This window comes from Phascolarctos cinereus, unplaced genomic scaffold (assembly GCF_003287225.1).
Source record: "Phascolarctos cinereus isolate Bilbo 61053 unplaced genomic scaffold, phaCin_HiC Scaffold_1;HRSCAF=81, whole genome shotgun sequence".
Lineage (NCBI taxonomy): Eukaryota > Metazoa > Chordata > Mammalia > Diprotodontia > Phascolarctidae > Phascolarctos > Phascolarctos cinereus.
In genome coordinates, this window is record NW_027555514.1 from 46,667,056 (window position 1) to 46,690,635 (window position 23,580).

Here is a 23,580-nt window from a genome sequence, read left to right on the forward strand (position 1 = left end):
TAAGAAATTGGGACTGTCTGTGTGCAATTGTTCATGAGGTGATTGCCCAGGTAGCTAAGGGAGGGCCCTGCCTGCCCCTGGAGAATGTCAGCTGGGTCTCCTTCCTTCCCAGAACCTCTTCATCCGAGCCGTGCGGGCATACAATGGAGAGAACTGGAGGACGTCCATCACCGACATGGAATTGGCGCTTCCCGACTTCTTCAAGGCCTTCTATGAGTGTTTGGCTGCCTGTGAAGGCTCCAGGGAGATCAAGGATTTCAAAGACTTCTATCCCTCCATAGCAGGTTGGTGCCGGGCTGTCACTTAAAATTAACAAGGGCACTTTGTTGGGAAGAGGGGCGGGGTTTGGGAGCAGGTGGGCCATGGGCACTAGAAAGACCTTCTGAAACAAGGTAGATGGTGCACGAGGGCTCCCGAAGTGAGTGCTCAGAGGCAGAGGTGACCATCAGGGGCATCTGGAAACACACAGTAGGCAGAGATCCCCACAAGCAGGCGGTCAGCATCAAGGAGGCCTGGGACTGGGCAGCAGGTAAAGCAGGCCATCAGGAGAGCCTAATTGGGGCAGCTAGGTGGCGCAGTGGATAGAGTACTAGCCCTGGATTCAGGAGGACCCAAGTTCAAATCCAGACTCAGATACATAACACTTACTAGCTGTGTGACCCTGGGCAAGTCACTTAACCCCATTGCCTAGCCAAAAAACAAAAAAAGAATTCCTGAAGGAATAAGAGCAAGAACCAGGGCCCCAAGAAAGGAACTTGGACTCTAGGAAACAAACCAGGCACCCAGTTACTAGTACTGAGGTGCAAGGTGAGTCCAGTAGCAAGCATTTATTAAGTGCCTACTATATGCCATGAACTCTACTGAGCTTTGGGGAAAAGACAGCTCCTGCTCTCAATAGGCTCACAGTCTAATGGGGGAACAACTTATGTATAGACAAGCTATATATAACTTGGAGAAAATCTGCAGAGGGAAGACACTGGCATTCTTGCAGAAGGTGGGATTCTAGCGGGCACTTGAAGGAAGACCAGAAGGCAGAGACAAAGAGGAGGGAGAGACTTCCAGGCATGAAGTAACGGCCAGTGACAATGCCCAGAGTCCAGAGATGTAGTTTCTTATGCAGGGCCAGCGTCACTGGATCTCAGAGCCTGTGAAGGGAAATGAAGTATAAAATGGCTAGAAACGTAAGGAGAATGTAGGGCTTTGAAGGCCAAACAGAGAATGTTCTATTCGATCCCAGAGGTGACAGGGAAGTCACCAGAGTCGATTGACCAGGGGTACTGCCCCATTAGAGCATTCCCTCTGATTTATTATTAATACATTAATTAACCTCCTCTGTGTCTGATTGCTCGATAAGTCCAGGTAACTTGTACCGGCATTCAGCCTCCATCTTCATGAGACATTTTGTCCTAGACCGTGCTGCAATCCAGTTCTAACTGATGTTCTCTGTGTAGTAATCTTGTCAAAAAAAGGAAATGAGGTTAGTGTAGGGCGACAGCTTGATAACTTGATTCTGTTAATTAGTGGCCATTTCCTCCCTTTTTAAAATGTGTGAAATTTATTTACTTTACAGAATGAAAAGCAAAGCACCCTCATGGCAGATAGCTTGGAAAAACATTTTTTTGAATCTTCCTCAATTTTTTTCTAGTCTATGAAATGTTTGCCAACTCTTCTTCCACTGTGGATGTCTTTTACCTCACCCTCTCCCATCCCTTGGTCTTTTTTCTTGCCATCCCATATGCCCTGAATGAATGCTCTTCTTTCATCCCATTACCATTTTTTAAATCCTTCCTAGACTTAAGTCTACCAATGATTCTCTGGGCCATAAACTCTTGAAACGAAATTCTTTATCAGACTTGTGTTTTCTTTTAATATTAACCCAATTTCATTTGGGCCTATGACAGTTGTTGTCAATGTGGTAGTTTGATTTTATAATAGGAATTTACATATAATAATAAGAATAATGTTATTAATATTAATAGCATTTACTCATGGCTTTAAGATTTACAAAGCTTTTTGCATATGCTATCTCATTTGATCCTCACAACAACCATAGGAGGTAGATGGGCATTATTATCCCCATTTTATAGATAAAGAAACTGAGACTGAGTGAGGTTAAGTGACTTCCTCAGATAACCTAGCTAGTAAGTGACTGAAACAGGATTCAAAGTCAGGTCATCTGGATTGCAAGTCCAGCACTCTATCTGCCCACTGTGGCTTCAAGGAGGAGATGGTATGAAAAAAATCATATCCTTTGAGCCAATAATACTGGTATTATAAGAATTCAAAAATACATTTTATGGATGACAGACACTAAACATGCTATTAAGAAAAGGAGAGGCAGCATTGTAGAGGCAGAGAGAGCTAGCCTAAGGAATCAGGAATAGCCAGGTTCAACTCTGCCTTTGGCACATACTGGCTGAGTCACCTTGTAAGTCCTTTAACTTCTTAGGTGACTCTCTAAGACTAGATCACAGAGCACGTTCTAACCTGCACTGGGAGAGGGAATTCTCCCTCTATCAATGAAAAGTCAGATCGAGTCTGAAACAAACACAAAAAGATCTACTTGAAAATACCAATAACGATGATTGTAATAACAGAAACCTGGAGTGAGTTTGGTTGAACAATAAATAGAAATATAATATCAATTTTATAGATATCTATAGCTATATAACATAGAAACATTGTATACATAGATATCTATGGCTATGTAATATAGAAATATAGATTTTATGGATAACATAGAAAGGTAAATAGAATATAAATAGGAATCTGACTGGAGAAGCAGGATAGGGGAATGGAATGAGCGCTAGCCTTGCAATCAAAGGACCTGAAGATAAGAGAGAGTCCTACCATCTATGTGACCCTGGGCAAGTCTTCTTGACCTCTCTGTGCCTCAGTTTCCTTGTCTGTAAAGTAATGCTTCCATTCCCTGCTTGGAAAGTACCTCAAAGTTCATCTAATCCAACCTCTTTCATTTTACAAGTGAAGAAACTAAGGCTCAGAGATTGAATGTTTTGCCCAAGGCCACATGGGGTAAGCAAGCATCAGAATTGTGAGGAAAGGGCTTTGTAAACCTTAAAGTTCTATCTAAATGTGAGCTATTATTAATAAACTTTAATCAAAGAGAGAGAGGCAGCATGATGTTTGAGGGACGGGGCTGGGGGGCTTACTAAAGTCAGTAAGAACTGATTTCAAGTTTTTCTTCTCACACATACTTGCGTGACTCTAGGCAAATCACTTCTGAGTTGTAGAACAGATAGAAGGAATTTTCACACCAAGACTTCTCTAAAATGGTGGCCAGGTGGTACAGTGGATAGAGCAGTGGGCTTAGAGGCAGGAAGACTTGAGTTCAAAACCCAGCTCAGACTCTTCCTAGCTGTGTGACCCAGGGCAAGTCACTTAAGTTCTGCCTACCTCAATTTCAACTGTAAAATGGATGTATTAACAGCACCACCACCACCCCCTCTCCCCGCCCAGGGCTGTTGTGAGAATCAAATGATATAATAATTTTAAAGTTCTTAGCATAGTGTCTGGCATGTAGTATGTGTTTAATAAATGTTTATTCCCTTCCCTTTCTCTCAAGTGATGAAATCATAAATCTGGATTAAAAAACAAAACAAAGCAAAAGCACCCTGAATCTCCCATAGCTGTGCCCTTCTCTGCCACTGGTTAACCAACTCCCACTTATTAGTCCCTGTGAGTAGCATTATAGGGCACATTGAGGACAGCCAGAGCCTAGAGACGAGACACACCTGTTGGTATTGGGCTGGCACCAGTGTCGGATAACAGGAGAGATTCAGGATTGGTGAGTAAGGCGTCGTCATTGGAGCATTTCTTTCTGTAGGCATTAATTAGCTAATCAGGAATTCAGGTTGCTACATGGTTGGCATCACTGCCAACAGCAATTGATGTATTGGCAGACAGATTACATTATCAGGGTAGTTTGTCCGTGAGTGGAGGCCAGACCCAGGCAGCCAACTGACCAGCATCAAGGAAGGTCAAGAAAGGGACAGCAGGTAGGTGTCCCAGCAGGACTCAGCATATTTGGGTAGAGGATATGAGGCATGGCCCTGGCTTTCAGGCAGAAAATCTTAGCAGTAAATGGCAAAGACTTCAGTATCGGGGCTGGGATTTGTGGAGGAAGGCTGTAAGACAGGGGAAATCAAGGCAGTAAGGTATCATGGAAACAGCAATGAATCCTGGAATAAGAAAACCATCAGAGCTGTATTGTGTTGAAAAATGGTTGACTATGTCTGACATTGAATGTTTGTGTTTTTCTAGACCATTATATTGAAGTTCTGGAGTGCAAACTGAAGTGTGAAGAGAACCTCACCCCTGTCATAGGGGGCTATCCTGTGGAAAAGTTTGTGGCCACCATGTATCATTATTTGCAGTTTGCATATTATAAGTGTGAGTTATTGATTTCTCTCTAAAGATGGGATTTTTGTTGAATTGCATCTTTCCCAGAATTCTTTGGGCACCATCATGATAGCATCTTTTACAGGCCCTGGGTGATGTCTTTTCTTTTCTTTTTTTAAATTATTTTTTTTAAATAGTTTTTATTGTTCATTATTTTGAACTTCACAGACATCAGCACACATGAGTATTTCCATATACAAGGAACAGAAAAAGATTATTGCATGTGAATCTCTGTTACAGTGTTCTGGTTCTGCTCATTTCAATTTGCATCAATTCATGTAAATCTTTACAGGAAGCATCTTGGTCATCATTTCTTATAACACAATAGTAGGTGATGTCTTTTCTTATAATGACTGAGGCATCTGTCACATTGGAAGGGCTTTATCCCTTGGGCTGAAATGAAGACTTCATAAATTTGACAACAATTCAATCCCACGAATGGAGAGGTGACATGGTGTAGGGGATCGAGGGCTGGGTTTGGAATCTGGCTTCCAATCCTGCCTCAGATGATTATTAGCTGTGTGATCTTTCATAAGCCATTCATCTCTCAGTCTCCATTTCCCCATCTGTAAAATGGGGATGATAATAGCACCCACTTCATAGGATTGTTATGAAGATAAAATGAGACTGTATACACATACGTGTGTATAATATAAATACATAATATAAATACGTATAAATATATAAAGCCATAAGGTTGCTATGAGGATAAAATGAGATTATATACATATGTGTATAAATAGAAATACATATAAATATCCACAGGTTTGCTATGAGGATAAAATGAGATTATATACACATATATTATATAATATATTTATAGTATTATATAAATATGACATAATAATATATTGTATATTATAGTAGCATATATTATGTATAATAGTATATATTATACACACATATGTCTGTACAAATATAAATACATATAAATATCCACAGGGTTGTTATGAGGATAAAATGAGATTATATACACATAAATATATAAATATAAATGTACATGTATACACTATACATATGCCCATATATACATTTATGTGTGTGTATATATGTATATATATATATCCATATATCTTACCATATACATATCATAAACATGTGAGAGTGAGCCTCAAAGATAGAAAGTCCTAGCTCTGATTGGCTTTCCTACAGTTTAGACAGTTCTATTCAGCTACAGATTGCAGAGAAGGTGCCAGTCTGACTTGGCAGAGAGTTTCCATCACTGTGGAGTTCTATATCCCAATGAAATCAAGGCTCTAGCTCCCCTCTTGTTGTTGGCCTAGATGATCTCTCTATCTCCTTCCAGCCCTAAACCTGCGTCCCATCTAGAGTGGCTGGCCCCAGCCCTAGGGTTGAAGATAATCTTGCTGACCCTATTGGCACAGATGATAAGATTTGGGGGAAAGACATCTTGGAAACTATGTATTCCAACCCCTACATTGTCTACTGGAGGAAGACGAAGCCCAGAGATGGGAAACAAATTGCCCGAAGTCACAGAGAGAACAAAAAATGATACGGCTCCTTGTGATCTGACTCCAGATTCAGGCCTTTTCCCTTCTACCACACCTTGCTTCCCCATTTATGGTAGGTGATTTGTGTGCCCTGAATTCAGCACTCACATTCTGAACATTCCAATCACTGAGCTAGCCCCTCTGACTGGGTCACAGAAGCCCAGAGGGCATAATATGACCACAAAGTGGGATCCAAATTATTCTGAAAATGAGATGGCATCCTGCGACATCTTTTCCTCCTTTATATGCCCTGCCAACACGTATGCTCATGCTCTGATCAAATTCTAAGAGCAGGAGATAAAGCTTGGAGTAGGGGAAGGAGTGCTGTCTAAGCAGCCTGGAGATCTATATTCCAGTAATGGGTCCACCATGATGGAGTCAGCTATGTGAAATCAGGCTGGTCACTTCCTTCATGATCTCTGTTTCCTCATGTGCAAAAGAAGGGCCTTGAGCTAGGTGGCTTCCATCTATAAATGTCTAATCTAGTGGAACTTCCAAGGAACTTCCTAGTGTGCTGGCTAATTCTTTTAGCTTTGCTTGTGTTTTTCAGAAAGTCTTTCCTTTAATGTTTTTAAGGTATCACAGTGCCTGGAACATTGTAATCACTTAATAAATGCTTGTTGACTTGACCACCTTAATTCTATAAGAATGCAGTCATTTTATCAAGCCACCACTAGGTGGCACAAGTCACACGTCTAAATGGATATTTTGGTATGCTGATGCCATTTAGGGAACCTAGTTTTCATAACTCATAGGACAGAATGCTAAACATGCCCCATCCCTTCACCCTTTTTCTCACCCCTAATTTCCTCTCAATACTGGTTTAGGTCTGCTCCAATACCCCAAGGGTGTTGGTTAGATTTCTTAGGCTTTGAAACCTGCTGGTGGGGATGACTCATTCCAGAGTTCAGGTCACCGGAGGCTAGGAGCAGGTTTAATGCATTCTAGACAACCTCGCCACACCCTGCGGTAGTGCTGAGTACTTGAGTCACCCCAGCCTTCTAGAGCCTTTTGGAACTAAGGATAGATAATTCAAGGTCTAAAGGAATGTTTTCAGACCCAGTCTGGGTCAGGCCTACATTGCTGGCACAATTTAGTTTCAGGGGATAGCTGGGGTAAGGGTAAAGGGAAGGAAACAAGCATTTATGAAGCATCTACTGGGTGCCAAGCACTGTGCTAAGTGCTTTACAACGATCAGCTCATTTGATCATCACAGCTCTGGGAGGCATCCCCATTTTACAGTTGAGGAAACTAAGGTAGCCAGGAGTTGAGTGACTTACTTAGGGTCACAAGGTAAGGGGCCATTTGTCCAGGGGCATTTTCCTGGACAAGTGAACCCAACAATGGTATTTCCAATTACCTTTAATTTTTTTTTAGCCCTCTCAATTATCCTAAAAAGAAGTTTTATCCATATCTTTTGTGTTTATATGACATTCATTTCTAAATCTCCTCCCTCCCTCTCTACTACCCAGCAAGCCTTCCTTTGTAACAAAGATTTTTTAAAAACCCCTCAACACTCAACCGTTCAGCAAAACTACCACATTTGACATTACATGCAACATTCTACACCATAATCTCTCCCTTCTCAAAGGAAAGGGAAGAGGTGCATTCTCTCATCTCTTTGAGGCCAAGACCGGTTATTATATTACATAACATAATTTGGTTTTGAGGGCTTTTTTATTCCTTCTTTTTACATCTGTTGTAGTCATTTCATGTATTGTGTTCTTATGTGATTCTGCTTATTTCTGTTCATCTGTTCATATGTTTTCTCATGTTTCTCAGAATTCCTTATATTGCTTTTTAGGGCACAATACTATTCCATGATATTCATACACCATAGTTATCCATTCTCCAACTGATGGGTGCCCACTTCCCACTTTGTTTTTCTACTTTTTGCTACCATAAAAAGTGCTGTCATGAATATTTAGGTGCCCGTGGGGCCTTTATTTCTATCTTTTACCTCCTTGGAGTTATATATGTGGTACTGAGATCTCTGGATCTAGGAGTGTGAAGATTTTAGTCACTTTTTTCCCCACATAATTCCAAATCATTTTCCAGAATGGCTGGATGACTAGCTGCGTGACCCTGGGCAAATCACTTAACCCCGAATGCCTAAGAAGCAACAACAACCACAAAAACCAGAATGGCTGGACTAATTCACAGCCGCACTAATAGAATAACAGTGTACCTGTCTTCCTGTAGTGCCTCCAACATTGACCACTTCAGTCCTTTGTCATTATTGCCACTTTCTTGGATGTAAGGTGAACCATAAAGTTGTTTTGATTCACATTTTTCTCATTATTAGTGACTTGGAGTCAGCTTTCAAGGGATTGTGACTTGTTTGCAATTTTGAAAAAGTGCTTGCTCATCTCCTTTGGCCACTCATCTAATGGGGAATGAATGGCTCTCGATCTTATATATTCTATTAATTCTGTGTATGTCTCAGGTAGCAATCTTTATCAGAGATATTTGAGCCAAAGATTTTTACCCAATCTACAGCTTCTTTTTTTATCTCAGCAAAATTTATTTTGTTTGTGCAAAAGGTACTTCCTTTTTCCAACATTGACCTCAGATCCTGCATCAGATACTCACTTTTTATGGAAATTTCTTGTCCCAATACTGTTTCTAGTTCTATTCACCCAATTACAGGTTTTCCAAATCAGAGACTATCCAGTAAGACATGTCAGATTTTCCATAAATCCATCCTATTTTTTCAAGACCTTTAGGAAACTGTTCTCCATCTCTAATGAAATATGACCTCCTAGATTATTTTTCTTCCCATTTTTCTCCTCCTCTCCCCATCCAATCCAGTGAATGACATGAAGAATGCTGCTCCATGTGTTGCCAGCTATATGCTCTTTGATCAGAAAGATGAAGTCATGAAACAGAATCTGGTTTACTATGAGTATCACAGAGACAAGTGGGGCCTCACAGATGAGCATTTCCAGCCCAGACCAGTAAGTTTGTAAAAAAAATTTCTTGAGTAAATTTTTATTTTTTGGTCTTTTGTTTTTACCAAATCTACATTTCCCCTCCTCCCAGAGAGCCATACTTTGTAAAACAAAGAAAAAAGAGAGTGGGAGGGGAGGCTTGGGGGAGGGTTCACTAAGTTATATACTAAAAAAAATGGATATATGTCATGTACCTGTAACCCCTCATTTCTGCAAAGAAGCCAAGTTAGTGTCTTCTCATCTCCTGCCTTTGGGGCCATGCTTGATCAGATAATCAAGTTTAATGAACATATTACTTGCAAATTATTTTCCCACCCCTCTTCTATTTAGCACCTACTATGTGCCAAAACACTTTACAGATATTATCTCATTTGATTTTTACAACAACCCTGGGAGGAAGGTGCTATTATAATCTTCATTCAAGGAAATTGAGGCAAGCAGAGGTCACACACCTGGTAAGAACTGGGACCTTAATGACTCTAGACCCAGCACTCTGTTCATTGTGCTACCTATCTGACTCTGTAGTTTCCTATCCATGGAAAAAAAATACAAAAACTAAAGATAGGAGTGAGGAGGGGAGGGTAAGGAAGGTCTAACCCAGTGCTCAAAATCTTCCATTAACTGTATGCTCTTCTCTACCCTAACCCCTGTCTCTACAAACTCATCTCTGTAATATAGCTTCTGTATTCCAAATAGACTAATATATCTATGATTCATTTTTTTTAAAGTATGTAATTTTTATTTTAATTTTTCTTAATTAAAGAAGTACTGCCTTCCTTGCCTCCTAGCCTCTTGTCATTTGGGGGGGGGGAAAGGAAAAGAAAAATAAAACTTTTGTCACGAATAAGCAGTCAGGTTATAGCCATTTTAAATTTCATTTTCTTTTTCAATTAACAAGCATTTACTTTCTCTCCCTTCTACCCTTCCAACTAAAAGGAAAAAAAAAAGATAAATAAATACACAGAGTCAAGCCAAGCAAATTCCTGCTTGGCCATGTCCAAAAATCATGTCTCATTCAGATTATGTCTACACAGGCAAAGGGAAACTTATTGTTTGCAAATGCAGAATGAACCCTGTTCCAAGGCACCTTCGGGTGTTTCTGGGCTTAAAGCTGATGAGAGTGAACTTCCCCCAGAACACAAAACAACCAGGGTCCAAAGCTTTCTTTAGGAAAAGTTTCAGTCTTTTCATGATTGAACAAGTAAAGAATTTCAGTTGATGGTGTTGGGGGCTATTTGCAGTGGAAATCTTTGTTTGATCAAAGAAGATGTCTTTGAAGAAACAATACAGCCCAGTGTCCTCGTCCCCAAAAAAGAGAAGTGTGTGGCCATTAGGCCAGAAGCTCTTCAATGAATGCTTGTCATTTTTATGCTGGTTGGCAGTATTCTCAAGGAAGAACTGTCTCTCTGAGTTAAAACAGTGGCTTTTTGCCCAAGGATCATACCAGCCATTGGCCTTAGCCTCCAGTCTTCTCTCTTTCCAGATATACAGATGAGTCTTATTGGCTCTCTGTTAAATCTGACTGTCCTTGATCAGCGCAACTCACTAGGCAGCTCTGATCTTCAGTTTCCTCATCTGTAAAACAGATGTAAGATGCCTACTAAGTGCCCCGTAAAATAGGAATAATAATACCTGCAGTAACTGCTACCCAGGGTTATTACAAGGAGCAAATGATATAACTTATGCAAAGTGCTGTGACAGTCTTAAATGCTATTTAATGCTTATTATGATTACTGACCACATCTGTTTCTTTTTTTCTCCTCTATGTTCATGCGTCCTTTTTTCCTATACTCTTTTCTCTCTTCTTCTTTACATTTCTACTCTCATTTCTCTCTTCCTCACCTGTGCCTCAGACCTGCATATTGGCTCCTGGTGGCCCTCAAGGTTAAAGTACAGGCAGATAGTAGGTACTTAATAAGTACTGATTGATTGGTTGATGAAACAAAGGCCATGACAAAGCAACAAACATATCAACATTCAAATTTTCTGTGTCTAGATACTATAAATGACTTTATAGGAATTATATATATATCCTTATTGCTTTATGTTATATATTATATATCCTTATGTATTGTATTTTATCATAGTATATTATTATATAGTATTATTTTACATTATATATTATATGTAATTATATGTATTATAATTACTGATTATATTATATTATAAATTAAATAAATTATATATTAAATTAAATTAAACTATAATTATATTAATTATAATATGTATTATATATCCTTACTGCTTTGTCTACCCTTTTTTCTCCATTGGAAAAAAGGCATTGAAGGCAGTTAGGTGGCACAGTGCATATAGAGTACTGGACATAGAGTCAGGAAGACTTGCATTTAAATCTTGCCTCAGACATTTATTGTGTGACCTTGGGCAAGTCATTTAACCACTACTTGTCTCAGTTCACTCAACTGTAAAATGGAGACTGTAAGAGCACCTACCTTCCAAGGGGTTTGTTGTGAGAAGAAAGTGAGATAATATTTGTAAAGTGTCTAGTACAGTGCCTGGCATGTAGTAGGCGCTTAATAAATGCTTATTTCCTTCTTCCTTTCTCTCAATCTATCTGACAACTTGTCCTGGATTGGAGGCCAGATTGCTTATTAGCAATTATTATTAATTTATTATTTATGTAAAGCCATAGAATTTTAGAAGTCATCTAGTTCAGCCTCTTCCCCGTACCTGACCATCTCAGATATATGACCATCCAGCTTTTGTTTAACTACTTCTGATGATGGGAGAGTCACTACTTTATGAGGTAACACATTCCATTTTGGGGTACTTCTAACGGTTGTAAAGATCTTCCTTATGTCGAATGGGAATCTGTTTCTATTTGCCCTACTTCCATTCCCTGGAGCAGCAGCAAAACAAATGATGAGATCGGAGGCTTGTAGAGTTGGAGTTAGAAGGGACCTTAGAGGTCATCTATTCTAACCCAATCATTTGACAGATCAAGCTATTCAATGACATGTATTTATTAAGTGCCTACTGTGTACTTTGCACTGCACTAGGAAATGGGGACACATGTACAAACAATGAGAAAATCCCTGCTGGCAAGTAGATCACATTCTAATGGAAAGACAAGTCCATATATAAGTACATGTAGAATGTTGTTGTTGAGAATACCGTTCTCAGTCATATCTAGCTCTTCATGACCCCATTTGGAGTTTTCTTGGCACAGACACTGGAGTGGTTTGCTGTTTCCTTCTCAAGCTCATTTCACAGATAAGAAAACTGAGGCAAATAGAGTGAAGCAACTTGCCAGGGTCATACAGCTGGTAAAATCTGAGGCCAGATTTGAACCCAGGTTTTACTGACTCCAGGCCCCATGCTCTATCCACCACACCACTCAGCTGCCCTATGTATACTGCTGTAATAAGGAATAATTCCCATATAGAGAATACATATATAGAAAATAAGTGTAAGTGGTTAATTACAATAGATTTAAGTAGAAGATCACTTAGGAAGGGACACAGCAGCAGCTGAGGGGATCAGGAAAGGCTTCATGTAGAAGGTGATGTTTGAGCTGTTACTGGAAGGAAGATGGCATTTGTATCCCCTGACACACGGTTGATAATTGTCAGCACCAACATTGTCCCACTATGCTCTCTCTTTCTTCCCCAACAGGAAGCGGTTCAATACTTCAATGTAACAACAATCCAAAAGGAGCTCTACGAGTTTGCCAAGGAAAACATAATGGATGATGATGAGGTGAGTTTTCAGTTCTGTTCAAGTCAACTAAAACATTTATTAAGCGCCTACTTTCTGCTTAAGTCCTGGATCAATATAAAGTTTAGTAAAGCTATGGGTTCCTGTCCTCATGGTGCTTACATTTGATTAGGGGATGTAGTACAAATAAGTATAACATACTCTGCTCCAGGAACCTTTTCATCCTGCCAGATCACATCAGTCCCAGTACTCACAACTCATCAGGATCCTCTGGACAACTTATCAAGGACCTCTCTGACTGGAGCCTCCCCAAACCTCCATTTAAAGAGGGCACCCAGCCCAGCCATCTCTTCATTTCCCACCTGGCTGCACTCCTTTGGAATTGTCCATCAGGTCTCTTTATCAGGTCCCCACCTCTCCCTTTTTTAGCCTCATTTTATGTGCTGTGTTCTCCCTTGAGGGCAGGGACTGTCTTTTGTATTTTTGTATTTTTTTGTATTGTTGTTTATTCATTTTCAGTTGTGTCTGACTCTCCATGACCCTATTTGGGATTTTCTTGGTAGTGGGTGGTTTGCCATTCTTTCACCAGCTCATTTTATAGATAAGGAAACAGAGGCAAACAGGGTTAAGTGACTTGCCCAGGGTCACATAGCAAGTAAATGTCTAAGGCCAGATTTGAACTCAGGAAAATGAGTCTTCCTTACTTCAAGCCCTGTACCCTATCCACTGTATCACTTAATTGCCCTTGGCACATAAAAGGTGGCTAATAAATATTTATTAACTGACTGATGACAAATAATGTAAAAGAACATGCTGAATGAGATCTCAGAATGTGTAAGGGCAAGGGGAGAGGACCAGGAAGGGTGCTCATTACTGACTAGCAGGATCAAAAAGACTTGGTATAAGAAGCAATCTTTGACATGGAACATGAACCACGAATAGCAATTCCACAGTTGATAGATTTAGATAAATGGAAAGAAAGTTATTCCAGGCATAAAACACAGCGTAAACAAAGGTACAGAAATGAGAGACTGGGGTGTATATATAGTGGACTACAGGTAGTCCAGTTTGTCTGAAAGAAGCCGTATGAGATAAGGTGAGAGAGGTAGAGTTATGAGGGGTGTTAGCCTCAAAATCTAGTCTAAGGAGTTGGAAGTATATTCAAAAGTCACTCAACTAGCATTTACTAAGCACCTACTATGTGCCAGGCACTGTGCCAAACAATGGAAATACAAGCAAGAAAAAGAAAGACAGTCCCTGGGACACAATGAAAAGCATAAAATAAGAACTAAGGAGCCATTGCAAAGTTTTGAATTGAGGAGGGAAACGACCAGAAATGACTTCCAAAAGGAAGAGAGGTATAGCACCTCTGCTGTAGCAGCAGTGTGAGTAATGAACTGAAGGGGAGAGAAACAAATGAAGGGAGCCTGGCTCTTGGCGAGGGAGGTGGTGATACAGGAGAGGGCTTGCGTTAGCTACGTAACCACAGCCAGATCGCATAATCTTCCGGACGTGAGTTTCCTCATCTGTGAAATGGAGATAATACTTGCATCGCTCATCTCACAGGGCGATGAGGAGCAACGTTTTACAAATAAGAGTTACCGAAAGGAATCATTTTCCCATTTGATTAAAGTTATCACCATGCTGAATTCTCCCTGTATATGAAAAGTGCAGAAATCAGGGGTTTATGAGCATTTTTATGAAAAGATAATCTTCATACAAAAAAGGACAATTGTAAGAAATGGGAACCAAGACGAAACATTTCCCTGCAGGGAATATTTGTGGTTTCCTCAGGATGTGAAACTGCATGTCTAGAGGGATACACAGACCACACTCTGTAGCATCTTTTTTACTTTCTCAAACAGTGAATTTTAAATATTTGTTGTTCTTCACTCATTTCAGTCATGTCTGACTCTCTGTGACCCCATTTGGGGTTTCCTTAGCAAAGATACTGGAGTGGTTTGCCATTTCCTACCTCAGCTCATTTTACAGATAAGGAAACTGAGGCGAACAGGGTTAGGTGACTTGCCCAGGGTCACTTGCTAGTAAGTGTTTGAGGCTAGATTTGAACTCAGGAAAATGAGTCTTCCTAACTTCAGACCTGGTACTCTATCCATGGCACCAGTTAGCTGCCCTGAATTTTAAATGACCACAGCATTTTAAAGATCCTCAGATAGCTTATTTCCTTCCATTTTTCTGTGAGCTTGAGCCGTTGTCTTTTCTTCTGTAAATTGTGTCCAGTGCCCCTTAGCAATTCTAGAGCATTTCTTGAAATTTAGGGCTAGGTGACTCCTCTGAGGTGAGCTTGCTCCCCTTCCACATTTGTTGAAAAAGAGCATAGAGCAAGAGAATTGGAATGGACTTAGTGGCTATCATGTCCAATCTCCTTCATTTTACAGCTGGGGAAACCGAGGTCCAGAGAAGTTATATGATTCACTCAAGGTCACATAGGCAGCAAGTGACAAAGGCAAGATTGAAAGCCAAGTCTATTGATGCCATATCTAGTAGGACTCTTTCTCAGCAAATCCTTCTGAAGGCTTTACATGATGAAGAGCACTGTATGAGGTTCTGGGAGAAATACAGAGTGTAGATAAGACACAATTCTTTTCCTTCATGGCTAACTATATGTTGAAGAAAAAGATTAATATTGTACTTTGTATTTTAGGCACAAGAGGGCCATAGATAATTTAATTTAATTTAACATGAACCTAATATTCAAGCCATTTTTGGTTTAGAGATGTCAGTCAGTAAATGTTACGTACCTACTGCGTGCCAGGCACAGTGAAGTACTGGGAACACGAAGAGAGGTAGAAAGATAGTCACAGTTCTCAAAGACTTCAAAGTCTAATGGAAGGAAACGGAGGGGAAGGCTTTCCTGACTCCAGGTTCCATGCTTGATCTATTATTGCACCCGCCTGCTTCAGCTGCGCCTTTGTTCTTCCCACTAGGCAGCACTGCCTTAATTCTGTGATACAGCTTTCAGTGAATAGGAGAAAGATAAGATGGTGTCTTTAAAGAGCTGTAGGGTCAAATGAAGGAGATTTCATTGTTTGTTTGGATTTCTTTTTGCTTTTGTGAGTGCTTTTTCCATGACAAAGGAGACCTGTTTCTGTATTTGAAGGTAGAAAGAAAGGATTTGGTAGACAAGGAAAAAAATAGATTGAAGATGCTAGTGATACCGAATTTCAGATCTGGACGGGATCTCAGCAACCCATCTTTTCTTAAACTAAAATCCCCATCACTCTCAAGTGATCATCTGGTCATTGCACGAGGACCTTCACTAAGGAGATTCCATCACCTCCCCAGGCAACTCATTTCACTTTTATATGACTCTTATTGTTAGGAAGTTTTCCCGGATGTCAGGCTTAAATCTACCTCTCTCTTCAGGTTTCCCTCACTGTTCCTGGTTCTACCTCCTGGGGTCAGGTAGGACAAATCACCCCATACTCTATAACTAAGACCTGCTGGTTTAGTCCATGTAAACCCAGCCCACAAAAGGTGAGGACTTCACTGTTTGGTTAGTGAATGGGTGCCAACATTTTCCCCGGGAACATTATGAGACTTTGATTTAGCCAGAAAGAGGACAGGTCGAGTTCTGACTGTCCATTGGATATTTGGGGTTGAACTCTAAATGTTAAGAAATCAACACCTTGTTTGCAAGTTCCCTGGGGCCCAAGTCCACACCTTGGTACTCTTCAGGAACTCAGCATGCTCCCACCACACTAAACCAGGCCCCAGTTCCCACAGCATCCAACTGACGCCATGACTCTGTGTGGTTGGATGGGTCTGCCATGTCCGACTCTCCTAGTCCTTTTAAGAGGTGTTCACTCACCTAAAGAATGTTGATGGAGTTTTCAGCTTTGTACCCTTAAAGCCAGCTTGGCAGGAATAAGATGTTAAATACAGTGAAACTTCTTTATAACATTTTCCAGGCAACTAAGACTTTTTTTTTCTTTCTACATCTTGGAATGAGACATCCTGGAAAACCTTAACTGGGGTTAGCTTTATGGGTCTCTCGGCTGGGAAGAAAAAAAAATTGGCTGGTCTAGGCAGGAAAATGTTATTAGGAAGCTTCACAGTGATTATAAGTCACGGTAGGAAGTTGTAGCTAGGTCTGCCATCTTACAGATTTCTAAGATTCCAATTCCATGGGAATCATTGCCCTGAAGGAATAGAAGGGTGTTACAAACAATTTGTTGTTGTTTTTTTAAAAAATCTGTTTTTCAGTAATTCAATTGTGACTTGAAATAGAGCAGAGGAAATGACATAAACAGAAAACATGTTTGAGTAATTTCTTGTTCACATAAGTCTTAAATTAAGGCCAACTAAAATGTTCTCTGAGTTAGTGAATGGTAGCATGCGTTCCAGATGTAAATTGCAAATTTCATGAAAAGTATGTGGAAATTCTACAAGCAGATAACAGCTTTCACATGGAAATGGTTATTCCTTTTGTTTTGTTTTTTTAACTGTACCTTGTTATCCACTGTGGATCCTTCAGACCTCTTCTGATATTGTGTCAAACCTGTTTCTTCTGGTTTGTACCATAAAGAAAACAAACACCACTAACTTGTTTTACAGGAGATATTCCCTTCATGACAAATAATTGGAGTTAACAGTAGGTCTGAAATGCATCCAAAACCTTTTTTTTTTAAGTTCAGACTTTTTGGGTAACAGGCTGGTCAGACACTCTTCTTAGGGTGGGGATAGTATTCATCATGATAAATTATTTCTATTATGAACTAAAATTTCTGACACTTGGACAGACTGTGGGACAACTCGGTGAAAAATGAATACCAAGTCTAGTTCTATTTCAGGAATCATTGGACTTACAAACGTGGATAGAATCTCTCTCCTTCTTTGTCTCTCCATCCTCTCTTCTCTCTTGTTGTTCTTGGTCTTCTGTGCCTCTCTCCTTCCTCGTCATCATTGTTGTCGTCTTCTTCTTCTTCTTCTTCTTCTTCTTCTTCTTCTTCTTCTCCTCCTCCTCCTCCTCCTCCTTCTCCTCCTTCCTCTCCTTCTTCTCCTTCTTCTTTCTCCTTCTTCTTCTCCTTATTCTTTCTTCTTCTTCTTCTTCTTCTCCCTCTCCTTCTTCTCCTCCTCCTCCTTCTTCTTCTCCTTCTTCTCCTTCTTCTTCTTCTTCTTCTCCTTCTTCTCCTTCTTCTTCTTCTTCTCCTTCTTCTCCTTCTTCTCCTTCTTCTCCTTCTTCTTCTTCTTCTCCTTCTTCTCCTTCTTCTTCTTCTTCTCCTTCTTCTCCTTCTTCTTCTTCTTCTTCTTCTTCTTCTTCTTTCTTCTTCTTCTTCTTCTTCTCTTTCTCCTCCTCCTCCTTCTCCTCCTCCTCCTTCCTTCTTCTTCTTCTTCTTCTTCTTCTTCTTCTTCTTCTTCTTCTTCTCTTCTTCTTCTTCTCTCTCTTCTCTCTCTCTCTCTCTCTCTCTCTCTCTCTCTCTCTCTCTCTCTCTCCCTCTCTCTCCCTTCCTACAAACAAGTATTGCTCACTTTGCATTTGTGAGGGGAGTCAGTAACTTAGGTGATCTGAGACAAGTCTTCAAAATACTTAGTTTCAAAAACAACCAAAGAAGTTGCCACTTTAGACCGCAAGAACTATGAAAATGTCATCTTCAGACAGAAATGACTGTGTGTGGTAAAGCATACTTTGTAGATACATAGTATCAGTCATATCACTTTTGGCTCCAGCCTCTTTCTGGACTGATTCCTCATACTCTACGTTCCAGCCACACTGGCCACTTCCCAAGTTTGCTCCATTCCATCTACCACCTTTGCATAGGCTATCACTTTGGAATGCTCTCCCTCCTTCCACTCGGGGCTCTTTGAATAACTTGGTTCAGGTGCTACCTCCTTTATAAGACCTTTCCTGGTCGCTTCAGTATCTCGTTGAAATTAATTTGCATTTACTATGATATGTACTTTATAATTGAGATACAACATGCCATGATAGAAAGCTGATGGAGTCAGGAAAACATGGGCACAAGTCTTCACATACTGTCTACATGACCTTAGACAAGTCATCTAACTTTATAGTGCCCCCAGGTAACTCTCTTAAATTCCAGATTGAAAAGCTGGTGTTGACCTACATTGGTAGAGATTACTGAGATTTCTTTATACCGATGAAATTGCAGATCTAGCTAAAAGGAAAAAAAACACAAACATGAAAGCTTCTATTTACTTACCTATATTTCTGTTGTATCACCTCATTAGAATATACATTTGTCGAGGGCAAATGTTATCACATTTTTGTCTCTCTGTATCTCCAGTGCCCAGCACAGTATCGTACACATTTTTAATGCTTAATAAATGTTTGCTATGTTATACTCTGGAATGTGCTGATAAATGTTTAAAAACTGACTTTCCTTTAAAAAAAAAAGTATGCACAGCACACTTTTAAGAATAATCTGAATTATTGACATATTTTCCATCACTTTCTTAAGTCTGGACAGTCAACAAAATAATAAATCGAATCAAGCTCTGATCTGTAGTATTTGCCAATTTCTGAGATACAAATTCTCACACTAAAAATTTAATAGTCTGGTATGAGCTGGCTCCAGTACAGCCCTGCCCTAAATTTGTTGTTTTTGTTAAATGAAGAGTGGCCTACAGTAGAAAGATATTGAGTGTACAGTCAGAAGACTTGTATCAAATCTTGGCTCTTGTCCTTACACCCTATATTACCTTGGGCAAATCACTAGCCTTCTCTGGGCCTCAGTTTCTCAATTTAAAAATGAGGGTCTTGGGCAGGTGAGTTCAAAGGTGGCTTCTAGCTCTAAATGTATGAGAGCTCTCTGATCTGGCTTCAGCTAGTTATCATTAACAGTGATGGGGAAGGAGTGTAGGACCAGCAAGGAGGAGATCTGGATTCTAGTTCCAGAACCATGACCAGTCAGACCTCCAGTAAGTCACAAAACTTCATCTCCAGAATGAGGCGACTGGACCAACTGAGTTCTTTTCCAGCTCTATGATTACATGTCTCTTTGAGATCACATTCATTTCCTGGGAATTTGAAGACTCTTGCATCAAGGTGGACCACTTTCCTCTTGGTGCTTGTTTCATAATTTTGTGTGTGTGTGTGTGTGTGTGTGTGTTTGATCCTCATGTATATTTGCAGAGCAGTAGCACTTTCAACAGTTAGAAAAATGCAGTTTGTTGTCAGAGAAAGAACATTAATCTCAGAATCAAGAGCCCAATTTTGAAACCTTGATCCAACAATTGTGACCCTAGCTAATTCATTGAACCTTTGTGCCTCAGTTTCCTTCTCTCTAAAATGGACTTCATATTTCACAAAGTTTTTTGGTGAGGAAATCACTTACTTTATTTTAATATTTTAAAATAAATATTTATTTATATCTTTCATTTTGACATCACCTACATTTTCCAGTGTATCCCTTTCCTTTCCTGATCCCAGAGATCATTCCTTAGAACAAAGAAGGAAAAAGATTTGGCAAAACTAAGTAACCTATTGAAAAAAATCTGATGTTATATGCAACACTTCCATACCCATGAGAGGCAGTATGACACAGTGGATAGAGGACTGGTCTCATAGCCAGGAAGATCAGAGTTTTTTGAGTTTTGCCTTTGATATACCCTGAGCAAGTAACTTAACTTCTCAGGGCTCTAAGCAACTCTTTAAGTCTTTAAATTGCACAAAAAATGGTGCTGATCTGCCTTCATAAATGGCATTTATTCAACCAAGAGGTTCCTTGTGCCAATGAAATCACAAGCCCCATTCCAATCCATACTTATATGCTGCCACCTTTGCAAAGAAGTGAGGGGTGGGATGGTGCCTTCTAATATCTCTTTGGGGCCAGACAAAATTATTACAATCTCATATCTTTCAGCAGGAAAGCACTTTATAAGTCTGAAAGCACCGTGTAAATGTGAACCACTAGTATTATTTCCAATTGTATTGGCTATTCTCTTTCTGGATCTTCTAAGTAATTAGTTATGGGAAGAGAAGGCAGAGGAAAGTTAGGGGGGAAAAGAACTGGAAATACAATGTGCACGGTTCTGGGGCTTCCTATGTGCCAAATCCTGCACTTAATGACTTAAATGGAGTTAAATTCCATCCTATAACATTTCACTAGCTCTTCTGGGCACTTTATTAGGTTGAATAGAGTTGAGCTGAGCTGGACTGAATTGAATTGAGTTGAGAGTTCTCTGTTGCCTAGTCCCTGGCTGAGTTCCGTAGGTGTCTAGAGATTGTTCTGTCCTCACACCTAGATGCAAGAAGGGAAAAAGTGAGAGCTCTTATTGCCTTCAAAACTCAACTCAAGTGCCATCTTCTACATGCTGCCTTCCCTGATCTGTTTCCCACCTCCTACCCACTCCCCTAAATTATCTTGAATTTATTTTGCTTGTGTTTGGTATGCACTAGTCACTACTAAGAGCAGACTTATGACTGGGTCCTCTGATGGGTTTTTATGGTTTTGGCTAAGGAAATTTAGAAGTTGCATATTTCTGATTAGTAATTGATTATTTAAGCTTATGATGAAAAGAAGCCCATCAATCAAAACTAACATCAATTTTTAATCTGTTATTTACACACACCATTAGGAGTTGTTTACTAAATCTGGGGGACACACATGTCATTGTCAAATTATACCACTCAAGTCTTTATCTTCAGAAAAACAGCTTACATAACAATAATTCATCACAAAATGTAGGCTTAGAACAAAATGGAGTTGCTCATCCTAAATTAACATATTTATTCCCACTACATTCCACCCTCTGGCTCTGCCTATTCCTGTAGTGATCTAGAATGAGCTATACCTAAGATCACAATGATCACTAAAATTATCCATATAGCAATTCCAAATATATGTGCTTAATTCATTTAGGATTAGAACAAACATGATGCACAAGCATTAATATCACATTAAGCATCAAAGCATCTTTAAATAAGTCTTTGGAGGACCAGAGAAGATTCTAATTCATGGTTTTCCAGCTGTCCTATGGTTTCTCCTGGCAAGTCTTCTGTAGTCCAAGAATGCTACACAAGTATGAGAAGATACAGTGCAAGTTTTGGGGGCAGCTGGGTGGTGCAGTGGATAGAATGCCAGGCCTGGAGTCATGAAGACTCATCCTCTTGAGTTCCAATGTAGCCTCAAATACTTAGTAGTTATGTGACCCTGGGCAAGTCACTTAACCTTGTTGGCCTCAGTATTCTCATCTGTAAAATTAGCTGGGGAAGAAAATGGCGAACTACTCCAGTATCTTTGCCAAGAAAACCCCAAATGGGATGGTGAAGAGTTGAACACAACTGAAACTGAAATGGCTGAACAAGTACAGGTTTTTAATCTCCTTCCACTCTTTCCAATGTTCTGCATTTTTTTATCTAGTACTAACGATCATGTCATTTATGATGGATCTTTTCCTTTGCAAAATCCTGCCTAAATATTTAAGCTCTTGTTCCACTTCTTGGTAATGTTTAGGTAATTGTTGCTGTATTTTTGGTAATATCCTGTTGTGTTTTAGTTAGTCAAAGGGTTGTATCCCCTCTACTTCCATTGGAGTATCTAAGAAAGGATGAGCATGTAGGTCCCTCTATCCTTGCAAGTCCCAGGTGGAGTAAGTGGGATTCTCCACTGTCATATTAACAGAGAAACAGTTGCACATGGAATAACCAACCAGAGGGTGAAACCATGCTTGGCTGCAAGTGGCTACAAGGGGGTTCTGAGGGATAATGTGTAGGATAGGTGTGCAATGACATACACACATACCAGCACACCAGATCAGGAAGGAATTGATGGTAAATGCCCGCGTCCAATTTTCTCACATACCCATTTCACTATAATCACAGGCTTATTTATCCCCGTATTATTCCTCCATCTGCTAATGTGAGTGATCCTTTCATCCCACTTTGCTTCATATTAGTTTGAGCTAAAATGTATCCAACCTTAATCTTCACATTTGCATTAACCATGTCCTCCTATGACTCCTTTCCCCATACTTCACTCTTATTTACTGTCCAATTATATGTTTCTTCATTTAGCCGATCATATGGCTAATCCATTAGATACTGCCCAAGAGTCAGTCCTTCTCCTTCAGATAGCCTCTGTCTTCAGTGCTAACCCTGCGTCCTTGTAATATAGATAACACTGGAGGTGAGTTTACCCATTGTCTGCTTCTGGTATCTTCTTCCCATCCTGTAGTCTACCAAGACTTTTCTCACTCTGAGGTACTTGGATATTATAGGGCCTTTGTCTAGTGGTGATTTTGCTGCTTTGTAACTCATATCATCCTCCCAAAACACCCTTCCCCAATAGCGGTAGAGTTTATAGAGCAAAGAGGTAAGTCTTCTTGGATGAAGCTGAGGAAGGCAGTGTCCTGAGGGACTTTTTACCACCTGATTGTTCATTGATATAACAAGTGTCAAGGATGATTCACCATTTTTCTCCTCTTAATCTTCAAATTGTTTTTTCTTTCATTGTCTGGATAATAAAAAAAATGCTTGAATTTGTGAAATGTTACTTAAATTATTAATTACTTCAACATCCTGTTTGCCTTTGTTCTGTAGAGACCCAGTCAGTATATTTTATTGGTTTCCAGTAGTTTTGTGGAGCTTTTGGTCTCTGGGGATTCCTGTTATACCTGACTCTTCCCTTAATCTACTCTCCTAAGACACACAGAGAGTGCTAACAAGGTTCTCTTCTTCCTTGGTCATTGACTTCTCTTATGCTTTATCAGGTTTCTCAAACATGTACTACAGGTGGATGAGTCATACTCTGGCCCGAGTGTCTTAGAGTTCTTGTCATTTCTTAACTTAAAAAAGTATGTTGATTTCCAATTGCTGATTTATACCCATTGACTCATCCAAGCAAAGATAGGTCAAAAAAGCTGACCCAGACCTTGGGGATTTCTGTATAGATGATGGAAGCCCCAGAGCCCTTAGGAAATAAAATGTTTTCTAGAATGTACTGTTGGAACCAGGCTTGCATAGCTGGGATGAAACTCACCCTGCTGTTATTATTCCATCTCTTCTCTTCCACCACCCACTACATCCTCCAACATCAGCC

At 39.9% G+C, this 23,580-nt stretch overlaps 1 protein-coding gene across 2 annotated transcripts in view; it reads left to right on the forward strand.

The window, feature by feature from the left end:
- The window catches only part of CRTAP (cartilage associated protein), a 73,115-nt gene that overhangs the window by 38,549 nt on the left and 10,986 nt on the right, over positions 1-23,580 (forward strand). Inside the window, exons 3-7 of one of the 2 annotated variants that reach the window (XM_078151769.1) lie at positions 113-284; positions 4,282-4,410; positions 8,742-8,887; positions 12,515-12,598; positions 15,944-16,112. In XM_078151769.1, the coding sequence (XP_078007895.1) occupies positions 113-284; positions 4,282-4,410; positions 8,742-8,887; positions 12,515-12,598; positions 15,944-16,078 (666 nt within the window). In that variant the 3' untranslated portion in view covers positions 16,079-16,112. Of the gene's footprint in view, positions 1-112; positions 285-4,281; positions 4,411-8,741; positions 8,888-12,514; positions 12,599-15,943; positions 16,113-23,580 lie in introns of those variants that run through there. The other variant, XM_020987403.2, reaches the window with a different exon arrangement.